At 42.0% G+C, this 23,544-nt stretch overlaps 1 protein-coding gene across 3 annotated transcripts in view; it reads left to right on the forward strand.

Moving 5' to 3' along the window:
• Window positions 1–23,544, forward strand: part of LOC149239757 (cytochrome c-type biogenesis ccda-like chloroplastic protein) — a 478,359-nt gene that overhangs the window by 250,127 nt on the left and 204,688 nt on the right. For all 3 annotated transcript variants that reach the window (XM_089373519.1, XM_089373517.1, XM_089373518.1), the window contains exons 9-10: window positions 73–145; window positions 228–328. In XM_089373519.1, the coding sequence (XP_089229645.1) occupies window positions 73–145; window positions 228–328 (174 nt within the window). The remainder of the gene's footprint in view (window positions 1–72; window positions 146–227; window positions 329–23,544) is intronic.

A 23,544-nucleotide genomic window follows, 5' to 3' on the forward strand; every position in this document is an offset into this window, starting at 1 on the left:
AAAATATGAATAACGCTATTTTTTTCCTTTCATTTTTGTTCTACTAATTTGCAGATTGGTTTTGCTACATAGATTATTGAATTGCAACTTCCATCATTCTTCAACAATTTTGATGCACGTGCTGCTGCAGCCAGCTTCCCTTCAAGTAATGGTTATTCCTCACATTTCTTCTTGCTGTTGTATGTTTTATATGCATTAATTCTCATACTTCCTATTGGAACTTGTAGGTGTGCAAGCATATTTAGCAGGTCTAACCTTTGCATTAGCTGCATCGCCATGCAGTACCCCTGTACTTGCAACATTGCTTGCCTATGTGGCAGCATCTAAGGTAAATAAAGAAAATTACAATAAGTTTATGAAATAGATTTTTATGCAACTTTATGAGTCTATTATGTAATTGTTGCTACAAGACTCCAAAGTTGTTGAATGTGTCCTTATGAGTTTGTCTTTACAATGCCTTCTCAAAGTTGAAGGACTTTTCTTTAGTGCATATAATAAAAGATATTCATCGACATACTTCCTATTATTGTAACCTCTTTGCCACATTGTATTTCAAATTTTCAATCATTCCACATTACATAATTAATATTACATATTAATCCATAATGTAAATTTAAATGCAAAACTGTGAATTGCAGCCTTCACAAACCACTTTTATAATTCAGCCCTTAAAGGAAAAGCTACCGAGATTGAGCACTTCATTTGAAGTAAGGAGTATATTTCCAAGTGAACAAGAATCATTAGAGAAATTTATAGGTAAAAAATGAGCCTCAAAACAAAATATATGTGCTATCAACATCAACTTTAAAAGACCCAACAGGATTCAAGATGATGATGTCAACCATAAGGGTAATTAGTTTTGGAGGGAAAGAAAAAAACCTACCTTTTTAAATAGTATTTTCAACTTATCTTCTTGTAGGTTTACTTAAATTTCAAGTGTAGGTGCCCATTGGATGCAGAATTATATTCCACATCCCATGAGCACCCACTTGACATACTTTTGATAGGCCCAGAGTGAGATAAACTAAAAATACATGAAAAAACGTGTTTTTATAAATTGGATTTCATGTATTTCTAGTTTATAGAAACACATCTTTTTCATGTATTTCCAGTTTATGTCATTTTGGGTCTATCAAAAGTATATAGAGTGGGTACTCTGAAAGGAAACATGTTTTGTTCATGTATTTCCAATTTATGTTACTATGGGTTTGTTAAAAGTATCAAAGTGGGTACTCATTGGATACGAAATTTAGTTTTACATCCAATGAGCACCTACACTTGAAATTTGACTATACCTACAAGGAGATAAGTAAAAAATACAATTAAAAAAAGGGTAGTTTTCTTTTTTTCTCCTCTGAAAATTCATCACGCTTGTTTTATTATTTTCCTTAAGAAGCCCATTCTAAACTTCAAAATTTCTCTAATGCTAAGTCCAATTGTAATGGGTTTGTTACCTATGATGTTGTATGAGGATCTTTCGTTATATCCTAGTTGCACTTGATAGGCATTTCTTGATGACATAAGTGATTGAACATTCAAATACGGGGGAGGGTATTTTATGGATGCACACACATTCCATGGCACCCTTATGGTTTTACTAATCACTATTTTAGTGGTGGGTTTGTGATGTCTAGAGGAAATAGTTGGTGAAACGTTCTGCGCTATACCCCCAACGAGGTTTGTTGATCTATTAATTTTTAGCACCAAATCTATTGTGATATTCTTCAGTGTTGTTGTGATATGTTGGTGATGGGACTTGACTTTTATGTTGAGGACATATAAATTTCCTAGTGGATAATTTTCTTAGCATGTTTGTTTTATCTAGCATGAGGATAGCACATTTATATGGTTGATATCTCATACTGATGGAGTCCCTATGAGTGGGTTATTCAAGAATCATAGCATATCTTCCTCGTGTGGTTGTGAAAGATATTCTTGGCCAACAAAATTGTTTGGGTATAAGAGGAAAGTGGGTTTTGAGGATTTAACAATATGATATGGAGATTAAGCATACCAAAATAATCAAAGGACATGGTCCATAAAAGTGTTTATTGAAGGCAACAAGAAGCCATTAAACATTGGCTACGATGACATCATCGCCTCCATTTGGGATAAGCTGGAGCATCATACTAGGTATTTAGATATTGTGTATTATTTGAGAAATCTTACATGTCTAGATAATTTGAGTGACCATAAAGGAAGAGCTATTAAGTTGAAGGTTTCTAAGTATTGTTTGATTTCATAAGCTCTTGGGTGGAGGAACTTTGATGGTTTTGTACATAGGTGAGTTGATGAGGACGAGTCTAGAAAGCTCATGAAAAATTACATTTTGGATTTTGTTGTGGACATTATGCTGCTAGGACGATAGTGCTTGTTACCAAACAATCTAGCAGGGGTCCTAGGAGGGGTGCCTAAGGGACAACTACTAGACCAAATGGAAAAAACAGGACAAGGACCCACTACCACCTTAGTCAATGTCCCCTACTCTTTACAGACTTTCACCGATGGGAGGAGTCCCGGTATAAAGGAAATCACTAGAAGGGATAAGTCAATGATAAAGAGCTATGTGATTTCCAAAGCGCATTCAAGGGAGAGACTTAAATGATAGCTTGCTTGCTTGTAGGGAAAGGTGAGGGGCTCTCCAAGAAAGGCTCAAAGGGAGAATCATACCTAGGGGATATAGATATTCTCTTATGAAGAAATTTCCTAGACCTAAGCTGCTACGAATAGCAAGGTTCCTTAATGACCTTGTGAGATAAAGAGTAATGAATGTGGGGGACCACAAAGGAGCCTTGGGAAGATCCAAACTTCACCTAGGGTTTAGAATAATCTTAAAGAAAGTGTCTAGGTTAAGTGAGGATGGGAGAAGGTCATGAGAATAGTTAACTTCCTTTGAGTTTCTGAGTATATAGACCTTCAAATTCCACTAGCCAAAGAAGACCTAATCCAAATCAATTTTGGAGCTAGGGCTTGATGTTTCTCACAAACCAACTATGGGATATGCCTCAAATTTGGGGGGCTTGTAGGAGACACCCCAGTGCAATTCCTCATCAACTCACTCACTAGGATGGTCTCTCCTTCGGAATTTGTTGGTTGCCCTAGTTTGGTCGTCTAGGGTTAGGGTAGAAAATGTGAAAAGGAGAAAAGATGAAGTTTTTAGGGTGATCACCAAGGATTGATACCAATGCCTAGCCAATTGTGGTGAATGGAGTCAAAGTGAATTTGCTTTTGGAATTTTCGCTCTACCAAGGAGTCCTTGTAGCTTCACTAGCCCAGAAAGGCACTAGTTAGGTCACAAAAGGAATTTATACTTCAATGTGCAAGATTTGATGGAGTTTCAAGGCAAAAGGTGCACAACCCACCCCTAGGAAGATTCCTTCTTCTTGCCAAGATGAATAGCATATGAAACGACCCAAAATTTACAAGTGTTTCATGGATTCACATTAACCTTTAGGGCACAAGTAAAATCAAGACATAGCGTTCCATACATTAGACATAAATCATTAAGAAATTCACATGAAAAGAGCAGTTACATGACAAAAAGAGTATATCCATCCATCACATTTGCAACAATGAGAGCTCGAAGATAAGATAACGATGATCCAAACATCAAAATGCATCAATAAAACTCGAATTCATTCATCAATCGCAGGTTCGAAATCTTTTCTCAAGAGAGATACCATTCCAAGTGATGATGAGAGATACAATGAGGCTCTCTTATATTTATATGAGCCTTTGAGGTATTCAAATGGCCTAATTTAGCCTAATGATGCCCCTAAAATAAAATAATGTGCAAAATAACATTACTTTGGTGACAAGCCCACCAAATAGCTCCAAAATATGAATAATTAGCCTCTCAAGAGGGCTGAAATGATAGAATAGTAGCTAGTAGGGCCATTGGAAGGCCAAATGAAGTCCCTCATGTGCCATAATGAATAGGAGGGCTCCAATAACAATGATGAAGGGGGTGGCCCCTTAATCTCCAAGCAAATGACCTGTGGTGCTCCCAAGTGGCTGTGGGGGCACAAAGAATGTCCTCATGGGTCTCCAACTGAATTGAACAAGCCTGTGCTCCATCTGTAAGGGTTGGAACGATGATGCAAGCCCTCCCTTGTCTCCCTAGGTGAGACAAAACCCCATTTGGGCCTTGGATCAACTGCCAAGTGTGTGGTGCAAGTACGTAGCCAGTTGGGCAATGTGGTCCAAGTGCATCATCATCATCGAATAACTGGGACACGAGCAAGCAATAGGTGGTGCTGAAGGATCCCATGGTGTGGCTATTTTCTCTCTGCTATAGTGGAGGCCCATGGCTCTCAACGCTCACCCTACAAGTGCCATTAAGACCCTTTGGAGGGCTTGGATCCCATATAGGGAGACCAAACCCCAAGATGAAGACCCACCTACAATCTTGTATAAGATCTAATGCATCTCCTTACCTTCCAGTATAACAATTCATTAGTGCAATTGAGCAAATGAGCTTACAAATCATGGAATCAAGTGGGCACTTCATAGTGGCATGCCCTTCCATAATGGGCTTTAGAATGTACAAGTGTCTCCAGGCTCAAGAGGGAGGTTAATCAAGGACCCTATTAGGTGGTTTCAACCTCTAAGGGAGTGACAGGTCCATGGTACATCCGTTAGATGGCAGGTGTCATATGAAATAATGATGGAACGAAGTGGGGCAATAGGGAAGGCTCCAAGCCACATGCCATGGTACAAGGGTAGCTATAATGAGGGAGGCCCACACTTGGGTGTATAGATGTAGAACGAAGCGATTGTGGTACATGAGTTACCTCGAAATTTATTTTTCCACCCTTCTTCATATACCTTTTGCCTTTTGTTGATTTTTCTTTTTTAACTGCTTGGGGCTCCAAGGAATGAGAGCATGATGTGAATGATATAGTGGTGGATACCCCCTTAGGGTAGGGAAGTTCCTTGCTCACTAGGGGGTGGGACAATCATGGGTTCATTAATGATGCAAGGAGCTCATATAGGGCCCTAGGAACCAGGGTGATGGCCACGATGATAAGAGGTAGAGCTCATGTTTGACTTTTGCCCACGTGCTAAATTTGTAAGTGCCAAACATCTTTTGCATTTTGTGGTACATTTCCTGTTGTAAATGGCTAAATTATGCTTTTAACTTTATTTTGGTTGCATCAACCTACGAGGCATCGTTCTAGGCCCGACCCAAGGTGTGGACAATGGGAGGGGGAGGCTAATTCCCTGTGGACCCAATGGAAAGATGTGGACCCGCATGGGAAAGATGTGAAAAGGGGCTATAATGAGCGGAGGGGACCACGCAACCAAAATTGGGATTTTCCATGTGTTGTCACCCCTAAAGCTAGTAGCCAATAAAGGAGATCCCACGGGACTAGGATACAAGATTAACCACCAAGTTGGACAAGGGGACAAGAGAACAGAACAAGCCCATTCTTTCTGCCGAATCGCCCCACTAATCCATGCCTAGAATTTTCCATGATAAGTAAGCAAAAATACTCAACTACATAATAAAAGCCATACCTTCGGGGTTGGAAGGCGCACCTTCAAAGATACGATCATAACAAATAGCTGAGGGTACATAATGGATAGCTCAATTGACAAAGATGGTGGGACATCGAACTATTTGGTGGCTACAAGGGGCTACTGGCTATCGACTGAAGACAATCTAGGAGAAAAATTTCTCTTATGGGTGTCACCCAGTGGTGGTGGGTAACATCTGGATTCAACTGGGACATGATCCCTCATTAGAGTGTACGAACTTACTCAACAATCTCTTGGGATCACAGACCTATTACCTGCACATCAAAGACCAAACACACAGGGAAACATGTTTTCGTGGCATCTTATGATCGCCCATGCTTTTGTTAGGCCATAAACAGTAACGAGAAATAAAATTTTAATTCTAGATGCAAATCCTAATCTAAATGCACCTAAACTAACATGACAAAAGGAATATGATATTAGTTCTAATGCAAAAATCAGCATGCAATGCATCCTACTATATATAATACATCATCAAGTGTCAATGAAAGGGGTGATATGACTTAATTTGACCGATTCAGGCCAAAGTTCGTCATCGTGTCTAGCAATATAATAATAATACTTACCGACCTTACCATGAATCTTGACAGGGATAGTATTTTTTGTCAAAATTGCTAACCTGAAATTCTACTTTAGCTACTGATTTATTTCACCTACTTACTCTTCAGAATAAGTTATTTACAAAATCCCTTTAGCAAATATTAAAATAAATTCTACTGTAGTGATCACATAATTACACAAAGAAAATACATACACAAGAACCAATCACATCAACATAGTTGTTTTTGGACAATTTTCCCTAAAAAAAACACAATTCGGGAAAATCGATGCAACAGATGAGGGTTTTATTAATCTTCAGCAATAATCACGTTTACAAGGAATGATTTTACAGAGAAACTGAGAGATAACACCTGAGACTTTCCCTTGGAAACTTTCTGACACCTTGGAGACCCTTCTCCCACTTCTGCATCACTTTTGCGTCACTCTACGTGGCTCAGCGTGGCTCTGCATGGCTTTGCGTCTCTGTGCATAAGCGCTGCGTCTCCCCTAGACTGCGTCTCCCTCTGTGTTGTCTCTCAATGTCCCTACGTCAACTCCTCCTCAGTCTCTGACTACTGCTGATGCCCTCCTCTTCCTCCACCTTGCAACTCTCCCTCTGAAATCGATCTCCTTCTCTTTGAGAATCGATTTTCCTTGAGATACTGAGTATCTGCTGGTGTGTCTCCAAATGATCCTCAAGTCTTCTCTTATACTTTTCCTATTGATGAATCAACGACCGAGATTAAGTCTCTAATCAATGACTAAGATTAAAACAGACTTGATCCTGGTCTCGTAGAATCTTCTCATCGTTATCTTTATTAATACGCATTAATATTTTAATTTTCCTAAGTTTAGACTTAGGAACCCATTAAAAATATTAATTATTTTAATAACTCCTCATCCGGGTGGAATTTCTCCAAACGATTTTTGGGTCTTGGAGATCTCATGTGCCTTAGCCTCTCCACCAAATTTCAAGGCTAGAGCACATCCAATGCTACCAAAAATCAACACTCCCTATTAGCGAGGAATGTGCTCTAACAACGCTTCACCATAGAAGCATCACACTGATCCTCTGCACTGGTCCTCTACGCTAATGCTTGGCCTGCTGCCCCACATCCATTGGATAGCTGCTTCCTGTACTACTTCCCATGACACTACCACTGCCACTACTGCATCTGTACTGCAGTTCCCTCTCAACATGTTGCAACATGCTGCCCATAGCATTGTTTCTGCTAACTGCTGCACTGCAACTCCTGATACCTATCCATTTTTGCTACTGAAATGGATTCTTCACCATCCCCATCTTCTCCCTGTAATAAACAAACTTTTTTCTTTGTAGAGCCTTGGTGAGGATGTCTGCCACCTTTTCTCCTATAGGAGTGTACCTCAACTATACTGCCCCTCTTTGGACACGGTCTCTAACAATGTGACACTTGATATCAATGTGTTTCGACTGATCATGATACTGGATTTTCAGAGAGCTTGATGGAACTTTGATTATTACACAAAATCTTGGTCGCTTCCATCCTTCTCCTGAATAGATTCACAAGCAATTTCGTAAGCCATATGGCTTCACACGAAGTTGTGCTAGCTGCCATATATTCTGCTTCAGTTGAGCTCAAAGTCACGTATTTCTGTTTTCTACTACACCAGGAGGTCATTCCTGATCAAATGCTAAAACAGTACTCTGTTGTACTTTTCCGATTTACTGAACTTGCAGCCCAATCTGCATCAGTGAACCCACTCAGCCTGATGTCATTGCCTTGGGTGTACAATAGCCCATGCTCGACTATTCCTTGTATCTATCTGAGAACATGTTTGGCTGCTACCCAATGCGCCCTCTTGGGTTCCACCATGAACTGACTGAGGGTGTTGACAGCATAACAAATGTTTGGTTTGGTATTGACCAGATACATTAGGGACCCTATAAGCTGCTTGTACAAGGTTGGATCAACGTCTTTGTCTTTTGATGCATCAATCTTTTTCCAGTTGGTGATCATTGGAGTAGCCATAGGTTTACAATCCTGCATTCTGAATCTCTTCAAGATCTTTGTAGCATATCTCCCTTGTCCAAGGATCTCACCCTTCTGCTGCCAAACTTCCAACCCCAAGAAATATTGCATTTGTCCCAAATCCTTCATGTCGAATTCTGTGGCTATGTTCTTCTTGCAGTCTTTGATGAGCTTGGATGATTGTGTCAGGAAAAGATCATCCACCTATAACACCAGGATTAGAGGCTCATTCTCTATGACAAGATAGTAGAGATTAGGATTTGCATCACTCTTGATGAACCACATCTTCTGCAAGTAGCCATCAATTCAATCGTACCATGCTCTAGTTGCCTATTTAATCCCATACAAGGCTTTCTTTAATTTGCGCACATGAGATTTCTTCTCATGTGTCTCAAAACCCTCTGGCTGTTCAATGTATATTTCCTCTTCTATTACCTCATTCAAGAATGTCGTCTTGACATCCATCTTATGAGTCTCCCACCCCATTTGTGTTGCAAGGGATAACACGATTCTAATATAAGTATGCTTGGCTATTGGGGCGAAGGTTTCTTCATAGTCTATCCCTTCCTTCTAAGCATGCTCCTTAGCCACAAACCTGGCTTTGTATTTCTCCACACTGTCGTTTGCAACATATTTGACTTTGTAGATCCATCTGGAACCTACCACTGACCTATCCTGAGGCCTAGGTACCACTTGCCAGAACAGACAGATTAAGATTAAGATTAAAACATAATTGATCCTTGTCTTTTAGAAGCTTCTCACCTTTATCTTTATTAATACCCATTAATATTTTAATTTTCCTAAGTTTAGACTTAGAAACCCATTAAAAATATTAATTATTTTAATAACTCCTCATCCGGGTGGAATTTCTCCAAACAATTTATGAGTCTTGGAGATCTCATGTGCCTTAGCCTCTCCACCAAATTTCAAGGCTAGAGCACATCTGATGCTACCAAAAATCAACATTTTTGTCAACCAACACAACATCCCCTAATTTGAATTCCCTTTTAGTCTTACACTTCTTGCTTTGATTTTGATTTGGCCTTTTAAGGATGCAGACTTCTTCAGAGGCAAGGATAGGAGACGGTTTCTTAGCCTCAGAGATCTTGTAACATGGAATAGGAGTCGGTTTTACCACATGAGTTAGGTGCAAAAGCTCCCTATTGAGAATGAAAGGGGTTCCATTGGATTGCGAGATGACGTAAGATAAATCCATTTGAAATTGGCAGCCTACCATAGCGCCCCATTTCCTAGACAATAACATTCCCCACACCTCAGGTATATCTATGACCACAACATCCATGAGCAATGATATATCAAGGTTCATAGCTAATGACACCTTGAGATCTTTTATAAAACCTTCTAATTCAACAAGTTTGGAGTTGAAACCACATACATTCTTGTACCTACGAGTGATGTTAAGATTGAGTTGCTTCATGACTTTTAAAGGCATGATATTTGCGGAAGCCCCATAATCCAACATGCCATTATGTAGTAGGAGGTCATTAATGCCTAAGGTGAGCAAAAATGGCTCATGACCAGTGTTATTATTGGAAAGGTGGATGTTTTACAATGTGATTAGTGTGTCCTCTTCTTCAAACCCTAAAGCTTTCTTCGCATGCCATTTTTGGTGTGGGAGTTTTACTAGCTTCTTTATGGGAACTTGCATAGTCTGTTGATTTCGGGTACCATCGGATGTGCTCTAGCCATGAAAATTGGTGGAGAGGCTAAAGTACATGAGATCTCCAAGACCCAAAAATGGTTTCGGGAAATTCCACCCGGTTAGAGAGATTAAAATAATTAATATTTTCAATGTTTTCCTAAGTCTAAACTTAGGAAAATAAAAATATTAATGGGTATTAATATAAAACTGGGTGAGAATTTTCTAAAAGACATGGATCAAGCCAAATATAATCTTAGCCGTTGATTAGAGATTTAATCTCAGTTGTTGAAGACTCAACAGAAAAAGTATAAGAGGAGTCTTGAGTGTTAGTTGGAGATACACCAAGTTGATCAGTTAGTTCGATTTTTTGGAGTGGGGTTTGTTGAGAGAAATCGAACCAGTGATTAGAGTTGCAGCAAAGGGAAATGAGTGCATAACAGAGAGGTAGAGATAGTGCCGAAAGACCAGTGCAGAGGCAGAGAAGGCTATTCAAATCCAGTAGGAGCCATGCAGAGGGCCAGAGTGACTGCACAGAGGGGCCAGAGGGCTTGCGTGGGTGACATAGAGGGCTAGAGAGCCAGCGCAGAGCATCAGTAGGCTGATGCAGAGGCCAGGAGGGCTGATGCAGAGCCTTAGAGAGGTGTTGGAGAGACTTTCGTGGAGCAGACTTGTTGTTGGGCCTCAGTTTTGGTCTATTTTTGCTTAGGGAAACCTACTTAATCCTTATATTTTCCATCCATTTTCCATCACATCCATCTCATTTTGATGTATTTTATGCATAGTCAGGTGTTTAATTTTAATTTTGCAATTTCTAGAAGTTTTTATGAAAATTGAGTTTCAAGTGCAATTTTGGACTGAATCAGAAATTCCCGTAATAGCTAAGTGGATGACATATTTGCAGGACACTTGGGCTCGAGTTTGATGCATGGATGGACAGCTTGGGAACTAGGACTAAGCTAACTCCACTTGGTTCGACCAGAACAAGCTTTATTAGGCCCGATCAAGGCTGGTCAAACATGACTAGTCACCAGAAAATCCCTAGGAAATAGGGCAGTTTTGAGATTTTATGGGATTGACCATATTTCTTGGGATGAATTGGATGAGTTCGACTTAGATAGGTGGATATGAGTAGATATGAGTGTTAGAGATAATATAGATCAGTTTGTTTCATTAAACCTCTATTTAAAGCCAAGACTTTGATGGCTTTTGGTAATGGAATTTGTATGTAACTGTTGTATAATTTGAGTTGGGAGCTAATTTGAAGAACTTGTTTCATTCCAATTTGTTGTTCATGCTTGGTTGATTTACTAAAGTTGCTGTAGCTGAGATTTCTTCAAGTGTGCAAGGCAAGGGTGGAGGGCCCCCACACCAAGCTAAGTACACTTCTTAGTTCAATTTTCATAGTTTTCATAGACTAGTTTTTGTTTCAAATGTACTTAGATGTGTGATGATTGTTGAATGAATATTGGTTTAATTCTAATCTACATATGAAGGAACACACAGGAATTTAAGTTAAATTCCCCTTCTATTTGATCTTGAACTAAAACTGAATTTCATTCTCCTTTTCTTATTTGAAGTTATTTATGCATTTCTGGTTTGAAGCAACGGTGATTGTGATATAGTAGGATGGTGAAGAAGGAAAATTTGGACCTCCTTAGTTAGGAGCCTCTTCTTTTACATCTTCTGCATCATAAGCCATTGTTAATTAGTGATCTTAGATTTATCTTCATGAAAGTAGTATTGTAGGGAAAGACAACCTGGTTCTCCTAAGTTAGGAGCCTCTTCCCTCATATATTACATAAATGAATTAGAAATTGTTAAAATAGGTTTATATTCGTAATATGTACTTCTTTAAATCTTCAAATTTTATCTTCTAAACTTGATATTATCTGATGTCCATATACAGTGGATTTGCCTCCAAGTTTTACAAACCTGGATTGATAATTAAATACTTGTGTTAATTTAGTCAATAAATTAGCCCAACACTTGTCGAATAGCTGCTTCTAAAGAGAGGTATTACTACCAGATTGATATCTCTGTAGGGTGAGCCAGTTTGGAACCCAATTGTATTCAAGAAAAGCTGCTTAATAATAAAACCCTTAGAACTGCTGCACTGGTTTTCCCAAGTTGGATTTTTCCGGGACAATTGTCCAAAAATAACGGTGTCCCGGTTGATTTGGGGTAGCATCGAATGTGCTCTAGCCATGAAAATTGCTGGAGAGGCTAAAGCACATAAGATCTCCAAGACCTAAAAATGGTTTGGGCAGATTCTAACCAGTTTGGGAGATATTAAAATAATTAATATTTTTAATGGTGTTCATATGTCTAAACTTAGGAAAAATAAAATATTAATGGGTATTAATATAAAACTGGGTTAGAAGGTTCCAAAAGGCATGGATCAAGCCAAATCTAATCTTAGCCATTGTTTAGAGATTTAATCTCGGCCGTTGAAGGACCAATAGGAAAAGTATAAGAAGAGGTTTGAGGGTTAGTTGGAGAACACATTGAGGGAGACCAGTTAGTCCGATTTCTGGAGCGTGGTTAGCTGAGAAATTCGAACTAGTGGTCTGGAGAGTAGCAAGAGGTAGTGGGTACAGAACAGAGAGTCGGGAACAACATCAAAAGATCAGCGCAGAGGTTCGAGAGGCAGAGGCAGTAGACTGCGCAGTCACTGAAGGGCCTGCATGGGTGATGCAGGGAGGCCGAGTGCTGACGCAGAGAAGCAGGAACTAACGCAGAGGGTCTTAGAGTTGCGCAGAGGCCAGCAAGCCTGATGCTGAGAATGGGAGAAGTGTTGGAGAATTTTTTCCCTGTTGGGTAAGCCAGTTTGGCACCCAGTTGTACTGAAGAATTGCTGAATAATAAAATCCTCCTCTGCTGCACCGGTTTTCCCACATTGGGTTTTTCCTGGGAGAATTCTCCAAAAATATTCATGTTGATTCTTGTGCATGTGTTTGTTTTTATATTATGGTGTGATATCTGCAGCAGAATTTATTTTAATGTTTACTGAAGGTTTTTCATAAATAACTTATTGAGAAATAAGTAGGTAAACTAAATCAGTTGTTGCAGTGATAGAATTTTCACATGGTATCAGAGCGAGTAATCAGAGACAGGAAGGGAAAATAAATTATGGGTCGAGGACTCAAGACCATGATGTAGAGGCATCTACGTCAGGAGGCTTGAATAGATTTTCAGACAATTGCACAAGAGACAGTAATTTCGATTTCTCTATGTTGGCTTCCAGGCTGGAAGAAGAAGTGGCTTGTGTGACTAGCTCTGCATCATCAGAGGTATGGTATATAGACAGTGGAGCCTCTTGGAATATGAAGAGAATCCGGGAATGTTTGTCAAATTATCAGGAGGAGAGGATGAACTTTCAGATCACCATGGGGAACAAGGCAAAGTGTACTCCAGTAGGGAGGGGTACATAGTTTTTCAAACAGAAATGGGAGAGCGGTTCCGTGCTACCAATGTGTTGCATATACCGGGATTGGGGATGAACTTACTTTCTGTGTCGCAACTTCAAGGCAAAGGCTATGACGTTTTCTTCATCAAGGAGAAAGTATACGTCAAACACCCGAGATGGAAAAAGAAAGTGCAAATCGGGATCAAAAGTAACAGGTTATACAGATTACAACTAGAATCACCAATGGCACTAAATGGCAGTCATGGAGACAAGGATTTGAACGAACTATGGCACAGAAGAATGGGACATTTGCACCATGGGGCTCTGAGAATTCTCAGGAGCACTGTAACAGGAGTTCCGGATCTTAGTACGGAACGAGATGATGTATGCAGAGGATGTGCTCTGGGAAAGTATGCTAAAGCAACATTTCCTAGAAGTAAAAACTGGGCCAAGAGTGTACTAGGATTAATACACTGAGATCTCTGCAGACCTATGTCCACTAAAGCTCTTAGTGGTGCCGAGTACTTCCTTACCTTCATTGATGGCCACTTAAGGAAAACTTGGATTTATTTTCTGAAAACCAAGGACGAGGTTTTCTGTCGATTCAAAGAATTCAAGGCTCTAATGGAGAATCTGACTGAGAAAGAAATAAGGTTTTGCGCTCAGATAATGGTGGAGAGTATGTCGATAAGGACTTCGCTGATTTTTGCACTAAGGAGGGCATCAGAAGAGAGTGGGAAGATCCTTACAATCTGGAGCAGAATGGAGTAGGAGAAAGGAAGAATAGGACTATTGTAGAAGCAGCTAGGGCCATGATGTATGATCGCCATGATGTATGATCAGGATATGCCAAAATTCCTATGGGCAGAAGCATGCAACACGACAGTCTATGTTTAGAATAGAACTCCTCATCGGGCATTGGGCAAGATTACTCCAGAGAAAGTATTCACACGGAAGACACCTTAAGTCAGTCATTTCAGGATATTTGGGAGCTTATCATATTGCCGCATACCCGAGGAAAAGAGGAAGAAGCTGGATCAAACTGCAGAGAAAGGATATCTAGTGGGATATAGCGAGAATGCTAAGGCATACAGAATCTATCTTCCAGGGAGCAGGAAGGTAGTAGTTCGATGAGATGTGAAGTTCATGGAGGACAAGGCTTTCAGAAAATCTCAAGAAATGCCTTTCGAGGAGCAGTCAAAAGAGGAGTCGTTGGTCAAACCTCTTCAACCAACAGAAGTAAAGAATTCTTCCTCGGATCAGGAAGAATCATAGGAGGAGGAGGAGCTAACAAAAGCACCTGCTGGCAGAGGAAGAACGAACAGGGAACTTCATCAGATTCTGCGGATGTAGAGGATTTAATTGGTGCACCAAGGAACAATAAGAGGGAGTGAAAACAACCAGATAGATATCAGGCATTAGTAGCTCAGGATGGGGAGCCTGCGAGTTTTCAGGAGGCTGCTCAACATCGGGTTTGGTTGGATGCAATGGTAGAGGAGTACAACTCCATAATGGTGAACGATGTCTAGGAGGTAGTACCAAGGCCTCAAGACAGATTGGTGGTAAGTTCAAGATGGATCTACAAGATTAAATATGCTGCAGATGGCAGTGTGGAAAAATTCAAAGCCAGGTTTGTGGCTAAGGGGTATGCTCAGAATGAAGGAATTGACTACGAAGAGACCTTCGCCCCAGTAGCCATGTATACATCTATTAGAACCGTGATATCTCTTGTAGCACAGATGGGATGGGAGATTCATCAGATGGATGTCAAAACAACATTTCTGAACGGGGTGATAGAAGAAGAGGTATACATTGAATAGCTAGAAGGCTTTGAGACACATGAGAAGAAGTCTCATGTATGTAGATTGAAGAAAGCCTTGTATGGGCTGAAACAGGCACCTAGAGCATGGTATGGTCGAATTGATGGCTACTTGCAGAAGATGGGATTTGTCAAGAGTGATGCAGATCCAAATCTCTACTATCTGGTTGTAGAGAATGAGCCTCTAATCCTAGTATTATATGTGGATGATCTCTTCCTGACAGGATCATCCAAGCTCATTGGGGACTGCAAGAAGAATCTAGCCACAAAATTTGACATGAAGGATTTGGGACAGATGCATTATTTCCTGGGGTTGGAAGTTTGGCAGCAAAAGGGGGAGATCTTCCTTGGACAAGGGAGATATGCTACAAAATTTTTGAAGAGATTCAGGATGGAGGATTGTAGACCCATGGCTACTCCAATGATTAAAAATGGAACAAAATTGATGCATCAGACGACAAAGATATTGATCCCACCTTATACAGGCAGCTCATAGGGTCCCTAATCTATGTAGTCAATACCAGGCCAGACATTTGTTACGATGTCAACACCCTCAGGCAGTTCATGGTGGAGCCGAAGAGGGCGCACTGGGAAGCAGCCAAACATGTTCTTAGATATATACAGGGAACAATCGATTATGGACTCTTGTACACTAGGAGTAAGGATATCAGATTAAGTGGATTCACTGATGCAGATTGGGTTGGAAGTTTAGTAGATCGAAAAAGTACCTTTGGGTATTGTTTCAACATTGGATCAGGAATGACCTCCTGGTGCAATAGGAAACAAAAGTCCATAGCTCTGAGCTCAGCTGAGGCAAAATATATGGCTGCAAGCACAACTTCGTGCGAGGCCATATGGCTTAGAAAACTGCTTGTGAACCTATTCAGAAGAAAGATGGAGGCGACCAGGATCATGTGTGACAATCAGAGTTGCATTAAGTTCTCTGAGAATCTAGTGTTTCATGATCGATCAAAGCATATTGATATCTAGTGTCACTTTGTCAGGGACTGTGTCCAACGAGGAGTTGTACAGTTGAGCTACACTCCTGCAGGAGAACAGGTGGCAGACATCCTCACCAAGGCCCTTGGAAGAACAAAGTTTGATTATTTTAGGGAAAAGATGGGGATGATAAAGAATCCATTTCAGTAGCAGAAATGGGGGTGATGTTGTCGTGCAGTAGCAGTCAGAAGTAGCACGATGCAGCATGATGAGAAGAGATTGCAGTGCATATGTAGTGTTGGGAAGTAGGACCAACAGTAGCACGGATGCAGAGGGAGTTGCAGTGTAGATGCAGTGTTGGGAGAAAGGACCAGCAACAACACGGATGCAGAGGGAGCCACCGTATAGATGCAGCAGTGGCGGAGCCAGAGCCATGGGAAGCAGTACAGGATGCATAGGATGTTGGGCGGGGAGGCCTAGCATCAGCACAGGTACTGGTGCCATATAGTCAGAGTGATACTTAGTATGAAGTATTACTAGAGCACAGTCCTCGCTCAGAGGGAATGTTGATTTGGGGTAACGTCGGATGTGCCCTAGCCATGAAAATTGGTGGAGAGGCTAAAGCACATGAGATCTCCAAGACCCAGAAATGGTTTGGGCAAATTCTAACCAGTTTGGGAGATATTAAAATAATTAATATTTTTAATGGAGTTCCTAAGTCTAAACTTAGGAAAAATAAAATATTAATGGGTATTAATATAAAACTGGGTTAGAAGGTTCCAAAAGTCATGGATCAAGCCAAATCTAATCTTAGCCATTGATTAGAGATTTAATCTCGGCCGTTGAAGGACCAACAGGAAAAGTATAAGAAGAGGCTTGAGGGTCAGTTGGAGAACACACTGAGGGAGACCAGTCAGTTCGATTTCTGGAGTGGGGTTAGCTGAGAAATTCGAACTAGTGGTCTGGAGAGCAGCAAGAGGTAGCGGGTACGGAACAGAGAGTCGGGAACAACACCAGAAGACCAGCACAGAGGTTGGAGAGGCAGACGTAGAGCCTCTCAAGCAGACGCAAAGGCAACAGACTGCACAGTCACTGGAGGGCCTGCGTGGGTGATGCAGGGAGGCCCAGTGCTGACGCAGAGCAGCAAGAGTTGACGTAGAAGGTCTAGGAGCTACACAAAGGCCAACAAGCCTGGCGTTGAGACTGGGAGAAGTGCTGGAGAATTTTTTCTCTGTGGGTAAGCCAGTTTGGCACCCAGTTGTACTGAAGAATTGCTGAATAATAAAATCCTCCTTTGCTGCACCGGTTTTCCCACATTGGGTTTTTCTGGGGACAATTGTCCAAAAATATCCGTGTTGATGTGTTGATTCTTGTGCATGTGTTTGTTTCTGTATTATGGTGTGATATCTGCAGCAAAATTTATTTTAATGTTTACTGAAGGGTTTTCATAAATAACTTATTGAGAAATAAGTAGGTAAAATAAATCAGTTGTTGCAGTGATAGAATTTTCATAGTCCCTTGTTTGTTTGTCTATTTCTTTCAGTTGATGATTTGTAGATGGTTGAGACTACATTTGTGTTTATTTCAGTATTTATATGGTTAAATAACTTGTTCAGTAATTAAAAAAGTAGGTGAAATAAACCAGATAGTGTAGGAAAATTTCTAACAGTTAGACTTAGAAATTTTAACATGGTATCAGAGGGTTGTAGATCACAGGAGAGTGTAAGGCATCAGCTGAAATCAGAGAATTTGCAGCAGAAACAACTGTCCCGAGAGACAGAAGTTGTTCCTAAGAAGAAAGCAGCAGAGGAGTGACGCAAAGGGCCTGCATCATCATTTCCGGGCCAAAGAAATGTTCAGCACAAAAGTAGTGAGAGGTAGAGAGGCTCACAAAGAGCCACGTAATCCTACTAACCCAGGTAGGAGAGTGGCCAGAGGAGAAATTCAGCCACTGTCGGGATTGCGCAGAGCCAAGAGGCCTAGTTTCTACAGCTGCTGGGGCCTAGGGAGCTGTGGGCAGATTGTGGATTGTGAAGCTGGTGGGGTGATGTTGCTGTCGAAGCAGAATAGTACCTAACGGGACAGAACCAAGGTAGAGGAAATCGCTACCTAGGCGGATTTCTAGCCAAGAAATCTAGAATAATATTGCAGGAGAAAAGGGGATCGAGATGTGCGATTCGACTGTTGGCAGAAGGATTTCCAAGGGGGAAATTGAGACTTAGAGGGAGTGTAGAAGAGAACTTCCAGGAGGGAAGAAGAGTTTCAGAGGGAGTCGAAGAGAAGAGCGGTGATGGCAATGAACAGACTAAGGGATCAGGACAGGCTGGACAGGGCATCCAACTTTGTCATTTGGAAGGCGAGGATCCTGTCTGTTCTGGATAAACATCGCATCAAGGCCTTCGCCTTGAGAATCATGGCTATCCCATTCGACCCAGCTGATAACGAAAAGTATGAGGATGCAATGGCCAAGGCAAAGTGCATAATCCTTGATGGGGTCAAGGATCATGTAGTTCAGCATATTGCCAAGAAGAATACGACAAAGGAGATGTGGGATACCTTGATGACATTGTATTAGAGAACTTCCATGCAGAGGAAGATGCTACCAAAGAATCAGTTGCGGTCATATCATATGCAGAAGGGGGAGCAGATAGATCACTTCCTCAACAAGTTGCAGGAAATTTGGGACCAACTTACTTCCATAGGGGCCATGCAGGATCAGGAGTTAATGGTGAGAACCGCCTTGAACGCAGTCTTCGAGGAGTGGGAGACATTCGTCCAAAGCATTTTGGGCAGAGCGAATCTTCCAGATTGGGAAGAATTGTGGGTAGCTCTTCGCCAAGAAGAGATCAGACGGCTGACCAAGGCGAGAAGTAGCAACAAAGGAGGTCGAATCAAGAAAGAGGAGGAAGAGGATGCAACACTGGCATCTGCGGGATAGAAAGGGAAGAGGAAGAAGAAGGACATCTCCAAGATAAAGTGCTTCCACTATGGGGAGTTGGGCCATTATGCAACCCAGTGTCCCATGACAATTGTGCCATGAGTGCTCATGTACCTCTAGAGAAGAGGTGGGGTGACATCGAGCTGTAGTAAGGAGGACTACAAAAGATGTAGGGGCAGGATCCTTGAGGTACCCAAACTCTTGGATCATATCAGGCTACGGGATCCCCGAGTGACAGTAGCAGGATGTCGGATGTCGATAGAAGCAAGATGCAGATGGAGCGATAGAACATTGCCAGAGTGCAATAGTCCCTGGCAGCGCAGTGAGGGTTACAACAATGCGAGAGGCACAAAGGAGGTTGCAGTAGTGTAGGAAGGCAAAGAGGTGTTTGCAGCAGTGCGAGAGGCACAAAGTTGTTACAACAGTGCAAAGGCAGCAGAGGGAGCACAAGATAGCAGCAGAGGGAGCTTCAACATCAGGAGGGTTTCTAGCCTGACAAGGATGTCAGTAGTTGGGTAGATCAGTTACCAACATCTCAGTAACTGAGTTGCAGTGCAACCGTAGCAGTCGTAGTGCTATAGGCAGCACGATGCAGCATGATGAGAGAGGGCTGCAATGCAGATGCAATGTTGGGAGAAAGGACCAGCAACAACATAGATGCAGAGGGAGTTGCAATACAGATGTAGCAGTGGTAGTGGCAGAGCCATGGGCAGCAGTACAGGAGGCATCAGTGTAGAGGATGTTAGGCAGCAGGCCAAACATTAGCACAGGTACCGGTGCCGGATGATCAGAGTGATGTTCAGTGGTGGATTTGGGGTAGCATCAGATGGTGGAAAGGCTAAAACACATGAGATCTCCAAGGCCCAGAAATGGTTTGGGGAAATTCCACCCGGTTAGAGAGATATTAAAATAATTAATATTTTTAATGGGTTCCTAAGTCTAAACTTAGGAAAATAAAAATATTAATGGGTATTAATATAAAACTGGGTGAGAATGTTCTAAAAGACATGGATCAAGCCAAATATAATCTTAGCCGTTGATTAGAGATTTAATCTCGACGGTTGAAGACTCAACATGAAAAGTATAAGAGGAGGCTTGGGGGTCAGTTGGAGATACACCAAGTTGATTAGTTAGTTCGATTTTTTGGAGCGGGATTTGCTGAGAGAAATCGAACTAGTGATCATAGTTGCAGCGACGGGAAGTGAGTGCATAGCAGAGAGACATAGATAGTGTTGGAAGACCAGTGCAGAGGCAAAGAAGGCTATGTAGAGCCAGCAGGAGCCACACAGAGGGCCAGAGTGACTGTGCAACTGGGCCAGAGGGCCTGCATGGGTGACATAGAAGGCCAAAGAGCCAGCGCTGAGCATCAGTAGGCTGACGTAGAGTGTTCTAGGCTAATGCAGAGGCCAGGAGGGTTGATGCAGAGCCTTAGAGAGGCATTGGAGAGACTTTCGTGGAGTAGACTTGTTGAATATCTGCTTCCAGAGAGAGGTATTACTACCAGATTGATTTCTCTGTAGGGTGAGCCAGTTTGGCACCCAGTGGTACTCAAGAAAAGCTGCTTAATAATAAAACCTTCAGAATTGTTGCACCGGTTTTCCCAAGTTGGGTTTTTCCAGGGACAATTGTCCAAAAATAATGGTGTCCCTTGTGTGTTTGTCTATTTCTTTAAGTTGATGATTTGTAGATAGTTGAGACTGCATTTGTGTTTATTTCAGTATTTATATGGTTAAATAACTTGTTCAGTAATTAAACAAGTAGGTGAAATAAACCAGATAGTGCAGGGAAATTTTTAATGGGTTAGACTTAGAAATTTCAACATATTCATCTTTCTTATAGCAATGCCTACATCAATATCAAGTTTGACCTCCTTATCTTTAGCTTTGTGTTTAGGTTCTTCTTTGGAAGATCCTTTTTGGCATTGTCTTTTTTGGAGGATCCTTCTTTGAGGGCTCTTTAGAAGGAGGTTGTTGAAGTTTCTATGTTTGCTTAATTAGAAACCCTCCATGCACTTTATCTGATTTATTCCTACTTACTTGTTATTTTACTTAACAAGTTATTTACAATGTAAATACTGAAAATAAACACAAGTGCATGCTCAACATATCACAGATCAACAACTAAAAGAAACAAGAACAAACACACCATATGACACCATTATTTTTGGACTAATGTCCCCGGAAAAACCCAATGCAGGAAAACTGGTGCAGCTATCTGAGGGTTTTTTTATTAAGCAATATCAGAGTACAATCTGGGTGCTAAAACTGGCCTACCTAACAGAGAATTTCCTTGGCAGTAATACCTCTCAGTTTTTGACAAATCTACTGGCTGAAACCTCGGATAATCCTTCCGGCAGCTACTTAGCACCAATCTACCCTAGAAACCCCAACGTCTACCCAATCTGGACTGTGTTAGCCTCTCCTAGCCTAGCGTTGGCCCTGCGTCAACCCTAGGAGGCCCTGTGTCAACTCTCTAAGCCTTTGCATAAGCTACGCTAGCCCCTATGGTGCTCTGCGCAACACTTAGCTGCCTCTGCGTGGCCTTGCGTGAGCACTGGCTACTCCTGCATCTCTCTCTGGCTGCTCTGTTGCTCTCCCGGCACTATCTCTGCCTCTTTGTCTCTTTGTACTCAATGCCCCTTAGCTGCTCTCGATCACTGATTCTACCTCTCTTAGCAAACCCCGCTCTAGAGAATAGAATCACTGATCACTCTGGTGTCTTCTCCAAGTGACCCTCAAGCCTCCTCTTATACTTTTCCTGTTGACATATCAACGGCCGTGATTAAGTCTGTAATCAAAGACTAAGATTAGATCTGGCTTGATCCATGTCTTTTGGACCATTCTAACACAGATTCATATTAATACATTTTAATATTTTATTTTCCCTAAGTTTAGACTTAGGGACTCCATTAAAAATATTAATTATTTTAATATCTCTTGATCTGTTTAGAATTTGCGCAAACCCTTTCTGGGTATTGGAGATCTCATGTGCCCCAACCTCTCCACCAAATTTCGTGGCTAGAGCACATCCGATGCTACCCCAAATCAACACTCCATCTTAGCGAGGACTGTGCTCTAGCAATACTCCTCACTAAGTACTACTCTGATCATTTGGCATCAATACCTGTGATGATGCTAGGCCTTCCTGCCCAACATCCTCTGCACTGCTGCATCATGTATTGCTGCCCATGGTTCTGCCACTGCCACTGCTGCATCTGTACGATAGCTCCCTCCGCATCTGTGTTGCTGCTGGTCCTTTCTCCCAGCACTGCATCCGCACTACACCTCCTCTCATCATGCTGCCCACTACTGCACTGCAACTCAGTTACTAAGAAGTAACTGATCCTCCATCTGACCTCTCTGTTGGGCTAGAGACACCAACTGATGCTGAAGCTCCCTCTGCCGCTGATAAGTGCTCCCTCTTTGACCTCTGCACTGCTGCAGCAACTCAATGCATCTCGCACCATTGCACACATCTCTGTGTCATCCTGCACTGGTCCAAAACTCCTGTGCCTCTCGCACTGCTGCAGCCTGCTTGCCTCACGCTGTCTCGGGACTCCTGCACTGTAGCTCTCTCTGCCGCTCCATCCGCATCCGTCTCTACCCAACTCAGCTAGTCTTGCTACTCCTCTTCAGGGTTCCCATAGCAAGGTCTAATCCAAGAGGTTGGGTACCTCAAAGATCCTGCCTCTCATCGCCTGTAGTCCTCCTGACTACAGGTCGATGTCTCCCCACTTCCTCTCAAGTGGCGCATGTGCACTCATGGCACAGTCATCGTCTGTCGAAACTTCCTTCTCTGCCCGTTTTGGCGCTGCCTTAGTCTCGGAAGACTCTTCCTTACTCTTCTTCCTTGGACACTGGGTCACATAATGACCCACTCCCTACAGTGGAAGCACTTCATCTTGGAGAGATCTTTCTTCTTCCGCTTCTTTTGCTTTCCCTCAGATGATAGGGCCACATCTTCCTCCTCCTACTTGACCTTGATCCCCTTGCTGCTGCTACTTGTCTTCAATTTCCGTCTGATCTCTTCCTAGCGAAGAGCTGCCCACATCTCGTCCCAAGGTGGGAGAGTCCCTCTGCCTAGGATACTCTGGACAAATACTTCCCAATCTTCTGAGACAACATTTAGGGTTGTCCTCACCATAAGCTCCTTATCCGGTGTCGCCCCTATGGCTGTCAATTGATCTCGGATCTCCTTCATTCCTCCGACGAAGATGTCAATCGATTGTCCATTCTTCATCTGATATGACCTCATTTGATTCTCAAGTACCATCCTTCTCTGCACAGAAGTATGCTGGTACAGTTTCTTGAGAGCCTCCCACATCTCAAATGCCACTTCCTTCTCGGCTATGTGTGGTACTACATGATCCTTGACCCCGCCAAGGATGATGCTCTTGGCCCTCGCCATCGCCTCCTCGTACTTGTCATTATCACTGGGGTCGACTGGAATAGCTATTACCTTCAAGGCGAAGTTCCTGACACAATTCCTGTCAAGCACAGATAGGATTTTGGCCTTCCAGACCGCAAAGTTCGATGCTCTGTCTAGTCTATCCTGGTCTCTTACTCCGTGTAGTGCCATGACGCTCCTCTACTTCCCTCCTGGAAGTTCTCTGTTTGACTCCTTTGAGTCTCCACTTCTCGTTTGGAAGTTCTCTTATGGACTCCCTTTGAGTCTTGAATTCCCTCC

Source organism: Pinus tabuliformis, chromosome 8 (assembly GCF_031772625.1).
Source record: "Pinus tabuliformis cultivar Carrire ecotype Pingquan chromosome 8, CPIR1, whole genome shotgun sequence".
Taxonomy (NCBI): Eukaryota; Viridiplantae; Streptophyta; class Pinopsida; order Pinales; family Pinaceae; genus Pinus; species Pinus tabuliformis.